This window comes from Chrysemys picta, chromosome 2 (genome assembly GCF_011386835.1).
Source record: "Chrysemys picta bellii isolate R12L10 chromosome 2, ASM1138683v2, whole genome shotgun sequence".
NCBI lineage: Eukaryota > Metazoa > Chordata > Testudines > Emydidae > Chrysemys > Chrysemys picta.
In genome coordinates, this window is record NC_088792.1 from 1238913 (window position 1) to 1256490 (window position 17578).

Genomic DNA, 17578 nt, shown 5'->3' on the forward strand with positions numbered 1-17578 from the left:
AGAGTCATAACTAGACATTTTAGTGCTCAGACTGGGGGAGCAGATTTGCACCCCCTACCAGAGGAGACATGCGGGGGTCACTTGTCCCCCCCCCCCCGATTTTTTGGTTGCATCTCCCCCAACCCAGACAGGCTGGGTGGCCTGGTGAGGTGAGTCGGGGGTTGGAGGTGATGTTCCCTCCCCGTGTGGGGCTGGCCTGAGCCACCTGGTGTCACCAGCTGAGTTACCCCTGCGGCTCTGCGCCCTGGGCAGCTGCCCTGCTCGCCCCGCCCGGTAACAGCCCCGCCCGGTAACAGCCCCGCCCTAGGGTGGTTTCGGTCACATCCTGCCTCCGTGGGGGTTGGGTCCTGCCCAGCACTCACCCCACAGTGCCGGCTCCTGCAGCCCCCGTGCTGTGGGGCTGGGCTCTCCGCTGAGGGCGTTCCAAACTCGGGGGCTGCAGCATCACTTAGGTCTGGCCCCGCCCCCACGGCTGGACCAAAGCTGTGCGAGTGGAGCGGTGACCTGGCTCGGGGGGTTGCGGGGCTACTCGCTCACATTTGGCCTACCTGGACCCCGGTCATATTGACGCCTGGGCCAGACCCGAGTGGCGCTGGGACCCCGGAGGCTGCCATGCCTGGAGCAGGGAGGCGAGCCCAGCCAGCGCCGTGGGTCAGGAGCTGCCACACGACCCTTGGAAACATTCTGGCGGTGACCCAATGTTGGGTCCGGGACACAGGCTTGCACTAAGCAGAACCCAGCTCCACGCAGCCCGCCCAGCACATGGGGTCAGTGCTACAGCCCCTGGCTCTATGCATCCGAAGAAGTGAGGTTTTTACTCACGAAAGCTTATGCCCAAATAAATCTGTTAGTCTTTAAGGTGCCACCAGACTCCTTGTTGTTTTTGTAGATACAGACTAACACGGCTACCCCCTGATACTTGAGCCCCTGGCTGGAAGGGTCTTTCTGTCACTGGGATCCAATAGCTAAAGGTGACTGGATACCTCTTCCTTTCCTCTCCCCGGCCAGGGCTGGCTCCAGGCACCAGCTTGGCAAGCAGGTGCATGGGGCGGCTGCTCAGGAGAGGGGCGGGATATCCAGCTATTCGGCGGCAATTCAGCAGACGGTTCCTCACTCCCACTGGGAGCGAAGGACCTTCCGCCGAATTGTCGCAGCAGATTGCGATCACGGCTTTTTTTTTTTTTTTGGCTGCTTGGGGCGGCCAAAACCCTGGAGCCGAACCTGTCCCCGGCCCTGCCCGCCTGTCTGCATCATCCCTCCCTGGCCTCTGCTCATCACCCAGGCTTGCAAGTGCTCTAGACTAGGGCAAGGCCTGTCTCCTTGCTCCTGTCTGTACAGCCCCTAGCACCGGGACCCGCACGTGGGACTGGGGCCGGAATAGGACAAATTCGAAGCACTGCTGACACTGATTGTTCTGTGCCCCGGGAAGGGGACCCTGAGCCATGCAGGTCTCTGCAAAGCAGCATGAAAACCCAGCCAGCCCCAGCAGCAGGAGACTGAGCGGGCCGGACCATGGGCGCAGCGACCCTGCCCTGCCTTCCACCCGGCACCGCCTGCGAGAGGCCGGGTCTGTTCACACCGGGTTATTTCTAATCCGGTTTGGAGAGTCTGGGCTCAGCGGGGCGGGGGGGCTGCAGAGCTCAGGCCGGCTCCGCAGCCTCTCGGTCCCGCAGCGCAGGCCGGACACAGGAGGTCCCGGCGCTGGGGCAGCGGGGAGGGAGCGGGGCGCAGACTCCGGTGCCAAACCGGAGCCGGAGGCTCGGCCCCGCCCGCGGCTGCTGGGAGCTGGGAGCTGTAGTTTTCCTCCCGGCCCCAGCCCGGGGGAATCCGAGTCCCGCGCGGCCGGGCTCCCAGCGCTCCCGGTCTGGCGCTGCGCGGGGAACCCTGCGCCCTGGCCCCGCGTCCCGGCGAGGTGCGCGCGTCCTGCGCCCCTGTTGCGCCCCGGCGCAGCTCGTGTCCACGCGCGGACTACGGCTCCCAGGATGCAGCGGGCGCGGAGCCCTTTGTCTCTGCCCCTGCCGCGGCCGATCGGGCCGGAGAAGTTCCCGAGTCGGCGGCCATAGGGGAGCCGGGCGCAGCGCAGCGCAGCGCAGCGGGTGAGTGCCCGGGCTCCGGCTCCCTGCGCGGGGCGCGCCCTGGGGAGCCCCCGGCTGGGCTGTGCGCACCGAGCCGCTCTCCCGGCGGGGCTGCCGGGGATCTGTGGGGCGGAGCCGCTCCCCCCCCCCCGTAAATGGGCCCCTCGTCTGCTCCCCCCGGGGCTTGCAAGTGCCGTGGGCTCTGCCGTGCGGGGGACCTGAATCTTCGCCGCCCGCGCCCCACCGCGGCCGCAGAGCCCTTCCCGGGGGGGCACGTTTGGCCCGACTCGCCCCTGGCCGCACGGGGGGTGCACGGGCTGGGCCGGGGGCCAGGACAAGGCACCGCCCGGAGCACAATGGCTGGGCCGCAGCGCTGCACGCGGGGGTCCCCGGGCTCCCCCGCCATCCGCCACCAGCGCGTCCCATGTTCCCCATCCCCCGGGCACCGCCGGCTCCTCGGCTGCGTCCCCCCTGGAGGGGATCTTTGGAGAGGGGGAAATGGTGATTTGTGTTTAACTGTAGTTGAGACTGGGGGGAAAAGGGGATGGGCCAGAAACCCGGCGCTGGTGGAAATCGGACCAGCTCCATCCATGGCAGCCAAGCTCCCTGGATCGACACCAGCGGAGGATCTGGCCCTGGTCCTGCAATTGGATCTGCCGGCGGGGATCCGGTTGCCGGATCGGGGCCTTATTTTCCGTCCCTGAACTCCCTTGTCGCCTCTGGGCACCCTAGCCTGGCAAGTGCTTGGAGCAGGGGGTGGGACTAGTTACCCCCCGAGGTCCCTCCCAACCCTGCTATTGTGGAGAGGGTAGAAGAGGAGGTAGCAAGAGGTGCAAGTGACAGTAATAGTCTCTCTCCCTCTGGAAATCCTCCCCTATCTGCTTCCCTGTCCTGCGGGGCTGCGTCCTGGCGCCGGCAGGGTCCAGGCCTGGCCAGTCACCGTGGGAGGGCGATAAAGAAGGTTTGGGTCTCGATTGGACATAACACCGAGAGGGATGATGATAAACGGAGGGGGGAGGCCATACTGCCAGCAGCCTCATGTGATCAAAAATCATGAGTCAGGCTGCAAAGCATCATGGGATTGGCGAGAGGCTTTTAAACCTTGGGTTTGTTTGATTTGCTTCTTACCCTTTACGGTGTCTTTGCTTCACATTGTCAAGCTTCTCTTCACAAGCCGTGAAAGCGGAGAGTCTCCTGACTCCGGCGGCTGGGGCTTTAAACAAACACGGTGATAGACTCACGAGAGGTGGCAGCCCTGGGGAGGGGAGAGCCCCGCAGAGAGCGGCCGGGGGATGGCTGGGCAGGTGGCGAGCTGTGTGTGTGTTTACACTGGGGATTACAGCCATCTGCAGCTGGGTAAACGCTGTCCACTGCTGTTAGTACCGGTGCCGTTTGCCCGTCGTGTAGACGGTGACTTCTCCGACTTTGGCCATCAAGGGGCTGTCTCACATGAGGGTTTAAACAAGGCCAGAGACTATCGCCGAGTGTGCAAAAGGTTCCTGTTTCAGTGCTGCCGTGTCCTCTTGCTCCCCTGCCCCTGTTCGTCTGTGTCAGCCCCTTGCTGTCTCTGGTCCTGCACTTCGGCCCTGCTCCCACAACTTGCTGTGAAGCAGCTGCCTTGCGTGGGGCTCCGTGCGGGCCCAGAGGTCAGCCGCTCCCAACGGGCTGCAGTATCGGGGTCCTAGGGACTGAGCCATCTGGCGCGGGGACCGGGTTCTTGTTTCGCAGAGCGCCCTGCACCAGACACTGCAAAGAGAATAACAATGTACTAATGGCCTGTGCTAACCGGTACAGACACGGCTCGACAATTCCCCCTTTTCTTTACGTTGGTTTTTTAAAATGACGCTGTTAAAATGTGGGGCGTGCCCAGGATAAAGGCAGAGGTGGAGAGCAGCCCTAGACCTTTCGGAGTCACAGAATCATAGAGTTTAAGGCCGGAAGAGACAACGCGATCGGCTGGTCTGATGTTGTTGCCACACAGGCCAGCAGCGCCCCCCAGCACCCGCGCACTGACCCCAACGGCGAGATCAGACCAGAGCATCGCAGCCCACGGGGAGACTACAGCCTTGGAGGGGCCCCAGTGCTCGTGTGCACCGCAGTGTCAGGGAAATGCTGATGTGAGACACCCCAATAATCCTGACAAGGGACCGGCCCCCACAGGCTGCAGAGAAAGGCAATGCGCCCCCTCCCCCGACGTGACTGGCAATCCGAGTTGGGCGGTGGAGGGGGGAATTCTTCCCCACCCACACATGGCGATGAGTTAAACCCCGAACATGTGGGCACGAACCAGGCAGCCCAGCAAGAGCGAGAACGCTCGGTGCCCCCTCAGCGCCCCGGCCCACCCCCGACGTCCCGTCTCTAGCCGTGGCACCCCAATGCTTCAGAGGAAGGAGATTTACAAAAAAATGGAGGGGGCGGAACAACAACCGGCAAACCCCGAATCCATAGATGCGCATCTCTCCCCGTGCGAACGACTCTGCGTGGGGAGGGAGGCGAGCAGAATCCAGCCCTTACGTTGCAAGCTCCCAGGGGCAGGGGCAGGAACAGTCACTGGATCGATGTGTCTGGAAAGCTCCTAGCTCCCGCCTCTGGCACCGTGTAAACACTCATCGTAAACGAGCAAAAGATGGAGCTTTCCTTGCGCTGCAACAGCGACTTCTCGGGGCCGGCGCTGTGCCCGGTGGGGAGCGGGGAGCGGGGTGCAGCTACGTCTGAGAATGTCACTGTCCGTTTTTCCCTAGAGGAGTGGGCACGGTTAGAACGGTCGCTGGAGCTTTACCGGGCGGGAGGCAGGAGCGAGACAAGCTCGTGGTTTCACGGGGTAAAGATAAGAATGGCTGGAATCTGTGAAATGCTCCACTTGGCTTCAGATCAAGACTAATTTTAACCCCCCAGTTCGAGTGTGTGTCCCTCACCCGCTGCATTTACCATCTGGAGGCCTAGTCCTGCCTTCCAGGATTGCACAGACAATCCAGGAAGTTTTGGGAAAGTGTAGGGGACAATTTCCTGGTGCAAGTGCTGGAGGAACCAACTAGGGGCAGAGCTCTTCTTCACCTGCTGCTCACAAACCGGGAAGAATTAGTAGGGGAAGCAAAAGTGGATGGGAACTGGGAGGCAGTGACCATGAGATGGTCGAGTTCAGGATCCTGACACAAGGAAGAAAGGAGAGCAGCAGAATACGGACCCTGGACTTCAGAAAAACAGACTTTGACTCCCTCAGGGAACAGATGGGCAGGATCCCCTGGGAGAATAACATGAAGGGCAAAGGGGTCCAGGAGAGCTGGCTGTATTTTAAAGAATCCTTATTGCGGTTGCAGGAACAAACCATCCCGATGTGTAGAAAGAATAGTAAATATGGCAGGCGACCAGCTTGGCTAAACAGTGAAATCCTTGCTGATCTTAAACACAAAAAAGAAGCTTACAAGAAGTGGAAGATCGGACAAATGACCAGGGAGGAGTATAAAAATATTGCTCAGGCATGCAGGAGTGAAATCAGGAAGGCCAAATCACACTTGGAGTTGCAGCTAGCAAGAGATGTTAAGAGTAACAAGAAGGGTTTCTTCAGGTATGTTTAGGGTTACCATATCTCATAAATAAAAAAAGAGGACCCTCCACGGGCCCTGGCCCCGCCCATTTCCCCACCCCTAGCCCCGCCCCAACCCCGCCCCTTCCCCACCCTAACTCCGCCCCCCTCCTCCCTTCCACTCCCAGCCAGGGGGAAAGGGCTGCCCCAGTGCTACCGGCTTCAGGGTTTGCCGGGCAGCCCCCAGACCCTGCGCCCCGGCCGGCGCTTCCCCAGCGTAGCTGGAGCCCGGGAGGGGAAGCGCCCAGCTGGGGGTGCAGGGTCTGGAGGCTGCCCGGCAAACCGTGAAGCCGGTAGCGCTCGGGCTTTGGGCAGCCCCTATGCCTCTGGACCCTGCGCCCCTGGCCGGGCACTTCCCCTCCCGGGCTCCGGCGGCGCAGGGTCCGTAGGCACAGTGCTGCCCGAAGCCGGTAACGCTCGTGCAGCCCGGCTCTTAAACAGAGCCGAAGAGTCGGGGAGGAGCAGAGCCGCCATTTTCCTGGACGTGTTCGGCTTTTTGGCAATTCCCCCCGGACGGGGGTTTGACTGCCGAAAAGCCGGACATGTCCGGGAAAAAGAGGACGTATGGTAACCATAGGTATGTTAGCAACAAGAAGAAAGTCAAGGAAAGTGTGGGCCCCTTACTGACTGAGGGAGGCAACCTAGTGACCGAGGATGTGGAAAAAGCTAATGTACTCAATGCTTTTTTTGCCTCTGTCTCCACGAACAAGGTCAGCTCCCAGACTGCTGCACTGGGCAGCACCGTATGGGGAGGAGGTGACCAGCCCTCTGTGGAGAAAGAAGTGGTTCGGGACTATTTAGAAAAACTGGACAAGCACAAGTCCATGGGGCCGGATGTGCTGCATCCAAGGGTGCTAAAGGAGTTGGCGGGTGAGATTGCAGAGCCATTAGCCATTATTTTTGAAAACTCATGGCGATCGGGGGAGGTCCCAGATGACTGGAAAAAGGCTACTGTAGTGCCCATCTTTAAAAAAGGGAAGAAGGAGGATCTGGGGAACTACAGGCCAGTCAGCCTCACCTCAGTCCCTGGAAAAATCATGGAGCAGGTCCTCAAGGAATCAATTCTGAAACACTTAGAGGAGAGGAAAGTGATCAGGAACAGTCAGCATGGATTCACCAAGGGGAAGTCGTGCTTGACTAACCTAATTGCCTTCTATGAGGAGATAACTGGCTCTGTGGATGAGGGGAAAGCAGTGGATGTGTTATTCCTTGACTTTGGCAAAGCTTTTGATACGGTCTCCCACAGTATTCTTATCGGCAAGTTAAAGAAGTATGGGCTGGATGAATGGACTGTAAGGTGGATAGAAAGCTGGCTAGATCGTCGGGCTCAACGGGTAGTGATCAATGGCTCCATGTCTAGTTGGCTCCCGGTGCAGCCGGGCGGGCGTGTCGGTCTCCGAGCTCTAGGCCCTGTTCTCTTGGCTGCTCTACTGGATACCCGTGTTCTTCTCATGTTCCTTCTGCTTTGCGTCACTGGCTGGCGCGAAGCAGAGCTCACTGGTGACTCTGGCACAGCCCAGCACACAGGGTGGCAGCTAATTGGCAATAGTTCTGGCTTAGGCTGGCGGCGGGACCGTAAGCGAAGGACAAGGGAGGCAGTAACGTGCCCGCTGGAGTGCTCTGCTGGGGGTGCCTCTGAGATGGACGGGGTGCCTGGATTTATTTAATGGCTTTGTGAGTGACGTGGGAGGAGGGTGAACGCGGCGTGGGCTACATTCGCTGCTGCTGAACTGGGAGGGGTTGGAAAACCAGCAAGAAATGACACAAAGGGGCCTTTGAGATGCAAGTGTGGGAAGGGACCAGCAGAGCGTGAGTCCCGGTCTCTGCCGGCGGCTGGAAAGTCAGCGTCCCGCGCCCTGAGTAGCCAGTCTCCTCTGGAGGGATGACGCGGTGAGGAGTGGCTGCCAAGGGCGTGGCAGGAGACGGGGAAATGCCCCAGGGAGTTCATCACTAACAAAGAGCTCGGGTGTTTCTGGTTTGTCTCCCGCGTGGCTGCCCGGCGCCCCAGGGAGCTCGGCGATGGCTGCGTGCCGTGCGTTCGGGGAGGGGCAGGGACTGTAGTGCTGGGTCTGACTGTGGCCAGTCGTTTCAAAGGAAGGGGCAAGAACTCCGCTGGGAGCAGCGATGGGATAACGGGCCCTTGGGCAGTTCCCTCTGCCTCCATTAGCTGGAGGTTGGCTCCTACAGCCCACTGCAAACCCCTGCCCACTTCTGGTCTAACTGCCTCTTCCTGACCCCCATCAGTGGCCAGTCCCGGGGAAGTGGGTGCAGGGATTTGCAGAGGGAGATCGTGTGGTGCCGGGGAAGGGGGGCAGGGGAAGGAAGAGGGAGATCGTGTGGTGCCGGGGAAGGGGGGCAGGGGAAGGAAGAGGGAGATCGTGTGGTGCCGGGGAAGGGGGGCAGGGGAAGGAAGAGGGAGATCGTGTGGGGCCGGGGGAAGGGGGGCAGGGGAAGGAAGAGGGAGATCGTGTGGGGCCGGGGGAAGGGGGGCAGGGGAAGGAAGAGGGAGATCGTGTGGGGCCGGGGGAAGGGGGGCAGGGGAAGGAAGAGGGAGATCGTGTGGGGCCGGGGGAAGGGGGGCAGGGGAAGGAAGAGGGAGATCGTGTGGGGCCGGGGGAAGGGGGGCAGGGGAAGGAAGAGGGAGATCGTGTGGTGCCGGGGAAGGGGGGCAGGGGAAGGAAGAGGGAGATCGTGTGGTGCCGGGGAAAGGGGGCAGGGGAAGGAAGAGGGAGATCGTGTGGTGCCGGGGAAAGGGGGCAGGGGAAGGAAGAGGGAGATCGTGTGGTGCCGGGGAAGGGGGGCAGGGGAAGGAAGAGGGAGATCGTGTGGTGCCGGGGAAGGGGGGCAGGGGAAGGAAGAGGGAGATCGTGTGGTGCCGGGGAAGGGGGGCAGGGGAAGGAACAGGGCGGGGAGCGGGAAGGTAGGAACTAGAGAGGGTTGAGCATAGCACAGGTTGTGGGCGTGGGCAGGGGAGACACTGGGGAGCACACGGCCCTGGGTTACTGGGACCCCAATGTGTGGGGAGTTCAAATCCTCACGCTGCAAACATGCCCCACGTCCTCACTGCCTGGCCTGAGCCCGTGGGCCGTGGAGGAAACGTGTCTCTGGTTAAAGGCAGATGCTGCCTGGGCGTTGGGTTATGGATCATTCCTGCTGCGCCCTGGGTGACCCGGGGAGGCCCAGAGCGTGACTCGTCTCTCCCTTGGGCAGGCCCCGGTGGACGCGGAAAGCCCGTCTCCGATGGAGCGAGGGGACAAGCTGCGTGTGGGCGAGCGCAGGGAGAGGAGAGAGAGGGGAATGCCGGACACCTGCGGCACAGGTGAGTGGTGCTTTGAGCCCCCCCGGACTGCTCAGCAGGAAACCGGCCGCTCTCGCTTTACCGACTCCAGGCCAGGGAGACCCCACCCCACCCCCGGGGAGGCGATGCCAACGACCGGTCCATCCCCCGCCCCGCAGCGCTCCCACGAATGTTTCTAACTTCAGCTTCCAGCCCCCGAGTGCTGTTCTGCCGTGGCTTGAACGGCTCCCTCGGGCCAGAGGTGCTTCGAGAGCGCGGTGGAGTCACCTCTGAACCTGCTCTTGGATGAGCTAAATAGGTTGAAAAGTATCTGCCAGTGTCGGTGCCCCGGGAACCAGACTGTGACTCTCGGTCCTTGCAGGTTCTGCTGACGTCAGACCCCAGGTGTTTATTAAAACGGAGCAGGAAGAGGAGCCGTGCACGGGGGCGCCCGCAGAGCAGAGAGAGGGGGGAATTCTCCGTGCCCCCAGCACAGGTGAGTGCTGCTAAATTCCGCCTGGAGTTGATCCGGCAAAGGGAGGCCAGGCAGAGCCAGGATCTTGGGGGAACCCGTATAAACTGCTACAGTCGGGCTGCCTGCGTCCTGCCAGCTGTTTCTGACCATGGAACGGCCCCCGAGCGACCGAGCTGCACCAGAAGGTGATCAAAGCCGGGTGTGCTTGGAGCTGCAGGGTCGCTACCAGCACTGGAGCCTTTGCCACAGAAGGGAAGCTGGGACTGACCGGGAGCTAGACGAGTTGACCAGACCTAGGGGCTCGTCAAGCAGCAGCGCGGCCCCTGTGCTCGTGCAGCCGGGACCCGTCTTCCCAGAGCAAGGCGTGATCCCTCCTTGAGGAGCGCGGCCGTGGGCCCGTCCCCAGGGAGTGGGTCTGAGCCCCGGCACAGGGACGCCTCGCGTGGCGGGTCTGGCTTTCCTGAGCCAAAGGGCCCCGGTGCTCTCTCTGGTGAACTAAGCGTTATTTGTCTGCCCTGGGCCGGGAAAGGACGGGCACAAAATATTCCACACGCAAGAACCCCAAAGTCCCAGTCCAGGTTCCCCAGCCGGGGCTGTCCAGCCCAGAGTCTCCGAGGGTTAGTCCAGCCCAGGACTGTCCCAGCATTAGTGGCAGCTTGTCCCACAGACCTGAGGGGACCTGGGACGTGATTCCTTCTCCCCTTCTCTCTCTCTTCCCCTCCCAGGCGCAGGCTGGCCTGACGTGAAGCATGAGATTGTGGTGAAAGTGGAGCCAGACGATGAGTCGTATGTGGGGTATCCCCAGGGTTTGGGGGACCGAGACCTCCCCGGCTACCCCAGCACTGGTGAGTGATGCTAACCGCCCCCAGGCCAGCTCAGGGAAGGGGGCTGGGGCGAGCCGGAAACCCAGCAGGGACCTGTGTGAACCCCTGGAGTCGGGCTCCTGGGGCAGGAGCCTTGGCTGGCCCTGGGCACAGTGGATCCCGAAGCCGCGTGAGTCCCCCTGGCCTTGTGAGCGTGGCTTCCCCTGCAGCAGGGGAGGGACAGACCCCACCGCTGAGCGGCTGGCTCCGGCCGGGTGTGGGGCGTTGCCCTGGCAGACGGTGACTCGGTGTGCCAACTAGCTCCTCCTGCTCCCCCCCCGTGTCAGCTGCGTGGGGGCATGCCCCCCCCCAGAACTCCCCCTGCCGAGCTCCGCCGCAGCCCCCCACGCGAGCTCCCCTCCTGTTCCCGTGGAGATGGGCGGCCGCAGGGACGGCTGTGCGTGGGTGTCTCCTTCCGGCTCCTGGGGGAGGTGCCCAGAGCCTCACGCACAGGAGTGTGCGGGGCTGGGCGTGCGCCACAGCCAAGGGGCCCCACGCATGGGGAGCAATGGGTGCACGGAGCTGGGGGGACTGGCCGTGGGGGGCAGCGTGATCGGACCCAGCGAGTGGCTGTGCCCAGGGCCCTGCAGAACGTGTGGCCAGCCCCGCTCAGGGTTCTGCTGCCCCACAGCCCAGGGGCCCGTATCGTCTGCCCCCGCGGCCGCCGTACGCGTCGAATAGCCGGGAGAGGCAAGTGGAGCACCGGAGCCCTGTATGAGAGACCTCTGTGGGGCCCAGAGCAGGGCCCTTAACCACTCGCTGGTCCCGCCCCAGACTCCGGGGAACGGCCAGCCCCTGGAGGGCAGCCTCCCCACACGGGATGGGCGCGGCCCCAGTGGCCAGAGGCCAATGAAGACGACCACCAAGAGCAGCGTTTTATTGTCCTTACGCTGGAGATTGTCTGCTCCGTCCTCCAGGGCTGTCTCTGCGCCATGGCTCAGCCCGGCTAAACGCTGGCCAGGGCTCCCTCCACCCCCCTGGAAAATGAGGCGCAGACACTTCCCAGCCGGGCAAGGCCAGGCCCTGCCCTCCAGCGCTCCCAGTCTAGGTGCAGGGAAGAGCCGAGGAGGCCGGCTGGGGGAGGGGGAAGGGCTGGGAGGGGATCAGGCGGTTAGGAGTTGGGCAGTGTCTGCAGAGGAGGGTTAGAACCACAGGCACGTCCTGCCCTCGCGCTGCGGGTGACCCAGCTCTGCCCGGGAGCACAGCGCGCCCCGTCCCACTGGCCCTGCCCCGCCCCAGGGCATGCAGGGCGGCCCCACTGAGCCGGCTGGGCTATGGGGTCGGCCTGCCCCTCTGCCTAGTGCTGGGGGCGACTCTAGCTGGAGTCCGGCTCCCTGCCTGGCAGCAATGGGGCAGCCCCAATCGGTGCCGCCGGGCGTCTCTGCCCTCGCGCTGGGAGGATGCAGAGGAGTTTCCGTGTCTCCCCACGGCGCAAGCGCGCTGGCCGGGCCTTGGGACTGGGGCTGGCTCCCCCAGCGCAGCAGCAAACCGTCGAGTTCTGCACGGACGTTGGGGGGCAGCAGGTGCCTGGCTGAATCCCTGCCAGGAAGTGACACGATGAACAGGGGGCTGCGTTTCCCGCAGTGCCCTGCACGTCCCCGAGTGTAACTGGGACAGGCCGGGTGGCCGGGGCGTTAGGGGATCTGGGTTCTGGCTGGGGACAGGTCCCTTGGTGCTTCAGCTCCCTGACGGTAAACGGGGATAAGACCTCCCTGGCGTGCCCGAGGGATGAACGCGCTGCAGGGAAGAGATCCCTAGAAACGAACGCCGCTGACCGCGGGAGAGCAGCTCAGCGGGAGTCCAACGCTGCCCTGGAGCTAGTCTGTCCCTCGCAGCCGTGCCGTGGGCGCAGGGAACGTGCAACGTGCTCGGCTTTCCGCAGGTATCAAAGCAGAGATCGTGGTCAAAACGGAGCCCAAGGACGACTCCTACGGCGAGTGTGCCCAGCATTACGGTGAAGGAGACGGTCCCGACGACCCCTTCTGTGAGTGGTGCTGGGATCCATCGGGACGGTCTCCGGGGGCAGGTGCGAGGGGAAGAACTCAGGGACCCGCCTGTAGATTCCTCACGGTGGCACCTGCTGTAGCCAGCTCCTGGCACACACCGCTCCGGTGTCTGGCGTCCTGGTTCGCCTACAGGAGCTGCCAGAAGCCGGGGCACCCTGCCGCCGGGGGATGTGTGTGTGTGGGGGGGATTGGGGCAGACTGTAATAAGTGGGAGGAGGACAGGATGGGGCCCTGGGGATATATTCACAGGCAGGGACAGGAGATCCAAGGTCTCTTGCTGTGTCTGCCACACACTGCAGAATGACACACAGACACACACACCCCAGCCCGTGTTCCTAGGGGCAATCAAATCCAATTTAAAGCTATTTTGCAAGTTCTCCCTCCCCGGCCCCAGTGACCACAGGAAACAGAGGGTCAGGCTTTTTCTTTCCTGTGAACAGGTGACGCAAACCCGGAGATTATCGTGAAAGTGGAGCCGGACGATGAGTCGGCCATTGGTTATCCCCAGGGCCTGAGCGAAGGTGGAATTCCCGGCTATCCCAGCCCAGGTGAGCCGTGCGGATCCCGGAGCAGCTCTGGGGATGGGAAGACGGGAAAAGCTAGAAACTCAGGGGGGCCCGGTATGGAATTGGTGAGCCGGGCTTGCTGTGTTGTGCCGGCTCCTGGGTAGCCACTGGGTGCAGTGGAGCCCAGAACTGCAAATCTCTCTGCCCTCGCGAGTGACCGTCCCCCTGCAGGGGGGCCGGAGGCTAAGCCCCGGTTACCTGGGGGCGCTCGTGTTAAGAGATTGTTCACTGCAGTGCTGTCCGGAGGCCTGAACGGCCCCCTCAAGACAGGAGGCAGCTCTCCCCCTGGCTGTCTGCAGCTGGGAGAGATGCACCCGGGCCCCGGGACTGGTCTGTGCCTGCTGAGAGCTCTCTGACTCGTGACGAGAGACCTGGTGAAAATTACCCGAGGGTCTCTGGCTGTGTGAATCTCTTCCGGCTGCGATGCTGACCCAGCGGGGTGGGGGGAGCCGGCCTTGGCGGTGACCCCACGAGAAGCCAAGAGAAATTCCTCCATTGCCTTGTGCGAGTGCGATGGCCCGGCCTCCGGTGGGGCTCCCGGCTCAGACGATGACAGGGCTGCCCTCCGCCGGCTCCCTGGCCTCCTTCCCAAGCACGTCTCCAGCATGTCTGTACCCAAGAGCTCCCCCCCGGGGGCGTGACGCGGCTCCGTGAGCGCGCTCACAGTTGTATCGGTGCTGTGCCACTGTAAGCGGGTAAGCACAGACATGGCCTAAGACTAATAAGAAAATTGCCCGTCGCCGCCTATGCCCATGGTGGCGTTCTCATGGCTGGGGGAGGTGTGGCTGTGACCCAACCCAGCACGGGTCAAAGGTTGATTTTCCAAGGTACAAATGGGAGCGAGATGCCACCTGCCATTGAGAGTCAGTGCCTGGGAGCAGCTGCTTTCTCGGTCAGCGAGCTCCGAGGGTGCAGGGCATTAGAGCCTGCGTCTCGGTACACACAGGGGTGTGCCACCGAGCGTCAGCGCCTGGCACTTAGCTGGATTCTGCGGTGAACACTGGGAATTCCCCCGTCCCCGGCACACGGAATAACCTCTGGCCTCTCTCTTCCCCAGCAGGTGATGGGAGCAGAGGTGCCGGTGAGCGGGAGCGCCCCGGGGAAGAGTCCGAGGATGTGAAACCGAACAGGGCTTTGCTGATGAGAGGCTTAGAGGCGGCTTCCTCGGGCTTGCTCAGGACAGAACCCAGCATTAATCACTGGAAAGTGCAACACGCCCAGGGAAACATCGCGGCGCTCCAGAGAAACGCGGTGGCTCCGGAGGGGCCGCAGACAGCCCCTGAGCCCAAGGGAAAGGGGCCAACGGCCCCGACAAGCAACCCCAGCCAGAAATCCCTTTCGGCCTCTGACCGCGGGGGGGCCGTAGCCGCCAGCACCGAGCCGGCGAAACGCCCGCGAGCCCACGCTGCCGAGCGGCCGTTCACGTGCACAGAGTGCGGGAAGAGCTTCCAGCACCGGGGAAACCTCATCACTCACCTGCGGGTGCACACGGGTGAGAAGCCCTTCACCTGCACCGAGTGCGGCAAGAGCTTCAGCCAGAAGGGCGACCTGATGCGACACCAGCGCATTCACACGGGCGAGAAGCCCTTCGAATGCAACGTGTGCGGGAAGAGCTTCTGCTCCAAGCAGACCTTCATCCTGCACCAGCGCATCCACACCGGCGAGAAGCCCTTCTCCTGCACCGAGTGCGGCAAGTGCTTCAACCGCAAGGCCAACTTCATCACCCACCAGAAGATCCACCGCGGGGAGCGCCCCTTCGTCTGCGCCGAGTGCGGCAAGGGCTTCTGCGCCAAGAAGACCTTTATCCTGCACCAGAAGATCCACATCGGGGACCGGCCCTTCGGCTGCTCCGAGTGCGGCAAGAGCTTCAGCCGCAACGGGGATCTGACCCGGCACCAGCGCATCCACACCGGGGAGCGGCCCTTCGCCTGCGCCGACTGCGGCAAGTGCTTCAGCCACAACGGGGAGCTGATCAAGCACCAGCGCATCCACACCGGCGAGAAGCCCTTCACCTGCACCGAGTGCGGCAAGAGCTTCAACCGCAAGGGCACCCTCATCACCCACCAGCGCATCCACACCGGGGAGCGCCCCTTCGTCTGCGCCGAGTGCGGCAAGACCTTCAACCTGAAGACCACGCTGATGAAGCACAAGCGGATCCACACGGGGGAGCGGCCCTTCACCTGCGTGGAGTGCGGCAAGAGCTTCAAGTACAAGGGCAACCTGCGGACACACCACCTCACCCACACGGTGGAGCGGGTCTACCCCTGCACCGAGTGCGGGAAGATCTTCAGCCACAAGAAGGAGCTGACGGTGCACCAGGCCGTCCACACGGAGGAGAGACTCTTGTCCTGCTACGGAGACGGGGAGTCGTTCAACCCCTTCCTCCAGATGCACCCGCTCCTACTGTCTGTGCCCCAAGCCAAGTGCCTCTGGAAGCCGTAACGCCATGTACATAAGGCGGGAGTTACAGAAATGCTACGTCCCCTGAGCAGGAGCAGAGGAGGAACAATGCTGTAATTTAGGATTTGGACATGCCGTGGTGCTGTACAGTGTGCTGATGAAATAACCGGCTCCTTGCCACAGGGAGCAACCAGGCCGAAGGCCTGCGCCGACGAACCAACCGTGCATCCCTAAGGAAAACCCAACTGCACATTCCCTACACAACGCAGCTCCAGTTCAAATGCACACGCAGGCTCGAGTCTTGCCCTGAAGGATGCCAAAGCTGTCGTACTAATTCCATTTGCTGGGTGGGAAATACCCCCAGAGGTGCTAGAGAGAACGTCTGACACGGGGGATGGGAGATTTCTGGGAAGGGACCTGTGGTTTATGGAGCAGCGCTTGGAAATGACACGGCCTGGGTTAACCGATGTGGGATCTACATCTTACTACTGAGAGGAGCTGGACTCTCCAGCCCGGTTCCTGTGTGGAGCAAACATAGCAGCGTTGTTCTGGCGAAGGCCAGTGGTTTCTCAGGGTGGGGGGTGCTGTGCTGTGCGGTGGTGTTAGGTCAGGCCCAGTGGGTACTTGGGGGGTGGGCGAGGCTTTGCTACTGCGCTGTGGTTATGGCTTATGCCAGCAGCTCCTCAGTGGAACTACTGGACAGACCTGACGGACGGCGCCTGTTCCAGCCGGGCTGGTGACAGTCTGGGAAATGAAAGAAAATCTCAGTTGAGTGTGGACTTGAGAACTCCAGGTGCAAGGCCCTGGAGCAATAATTACTGTAGTGCTGTTTACTCTCTCTTCTCTTACTGACTCTATTTACCCACCAGGAGTGTGCACTTGGCTTCACAACCGAGTACGGCCTGATCCCTGACCTGAGAGGTGACCATCTCACGGAGACCACCTAGCGATCTTACAGCGAATCACAGAGTCGTAGGGTGGGAGGGACCTCGAGAGGTCATCTAGTCCAGTCCCCTGCACTCACGGCAGGACTAAGTATTATCTAGACCATCCCTGACAGGGGTTTGTCCAACCTGTGCTTAAAACCCTCCAGTGCCAGAGAATAGTTACAGCTGGAAAAGACCTATTGGTCATTTTGCCCATTCCTAGCCAATGCAGGGTCGGTCTCTACTCTGTATGTTCTAGGAATGTGTCCAGCCTACTGTTAAATGTCTCCAGCGATGGGTCTTCCCTCGCTCCCTTGTGAGGTCTGTGCACGCTCCAATAGACACTAACTACTTCTCATCTTGTATAAAAGGACTTGGGTTTAGTTGCTAGTTTGTAGTTAGGAAAAGGGTCATTTTAAAGTTAACATTTGTCGTTCTCCGTGTGGCTATCCTAGAATCCTAGTCGTTAGATTTGGAAAAGAACTAATAAGTCTTCTAATAAAATCTAGTACTTCTCCCTGCCAGTGCACGCCTGTTCCCTCCAGTGCTCTGTCCGTGTCCCAAACTCTGGGGTGTCACCACTCTGGGGAGATGGTTCCACAGCCTGAAACATCTCTCGGTTGGGAAGTTTTTTCTGACATTCAGTTTTAAGCCTTGATTTCGTCCAGTTATCCCCACCTTGCACTACTGTAAAACTCTCTCTCCCGTGGGCCGCCCCATGTTTCCCCCGGATTGTTATCGGGTCCCGTCAGGTCACTGCTCAGCGAAGCTGGACGTACTTGTCTCTTTTGCTTATTCCTCACCAATCAGTCCCTCGTGCCCCCAGATCACTTTGTGGCTCTTCTCTGAACAGGCATCGGTATTTTTCCAGCTCTCCTGAAGGGTCCCGAACAGCCCGCCGTCTCCAGTGGGTTATCCCAAGGCAGAGAGCTGGGTGCTGTCACCTCTTTGCCCGTTGCACAAAGCCTCTGTGTCTTGGCCTTTTTATTTGCCGTGTTGGACTGGAAGCTCCTGGCCAATGTGCTGCTGTTCACTGTCTTCCCCAGGTCCCTATCAGTGTTTCCTGCTTCCTGGATTCTTTCCTTCCCACTGACTCTCTGAAGGGCAGATGCTGCTTCCCTAATAACAGGCTCTTACCGCCTCTGCTAGGTGGTTCGTGAAGAAATGGCGTAAATCTGGAGTTCCCAGTAACACAGACTTGGCACCCGCTGAGCACTTGCTCCCAGCTCTGTACTTTGGCCTGTTGTTATAACTCTTGGCGAACACTTCTTCAGCCAGCGTTCAGGCCGTGGGATGGTCTCTGCTGATGCTGGGTCGGCTGGGACAATACGTTTTGTTGAGATGCTCTGTCAAGTGCTTTACTCACAACCAAGTGTGTCTTCTCTAGCGCTTTCCCTCCACCTGCTG

The 17578-nt window shown here is 61.4% G+C and overlaps 1 protein-coding gene across 1 annotated transcript in view; it reads left to right on the forward strand.

The window, feature by feature from the left end:
• LOC112061046 (gastrula zinc finger protein XlCGF57.1-like) overlaps positions 1 to 16695 on the forward strand; it is a 104987-nt gene extending 88292 nt beyond the window's left edge. The window contains exons 4-7 of the mRNA XM_065586570.1: positions 10136 to 10255; positions 12156 to 12257; positions 12720 to 12827; positions 13906 to 16695. Of these exons, the coding sequence (XP_065442642.1) occupies positions 10136 to 10255; positions 12156 to 12257; positions 12720 to 12827; positions 13906 to 15287 (1712 nt within the window). The 3' untranslated portion in view covers positions 15288 to 16695. The remainder of the gene's footprint in view (positions 1 to 10135; positions 10256 to 12155; positions 12258 to 12719; positions 12828 to 13905) is intronic.
• Positions 16696 to 17578: the final 883 nt, after the last annotated feature.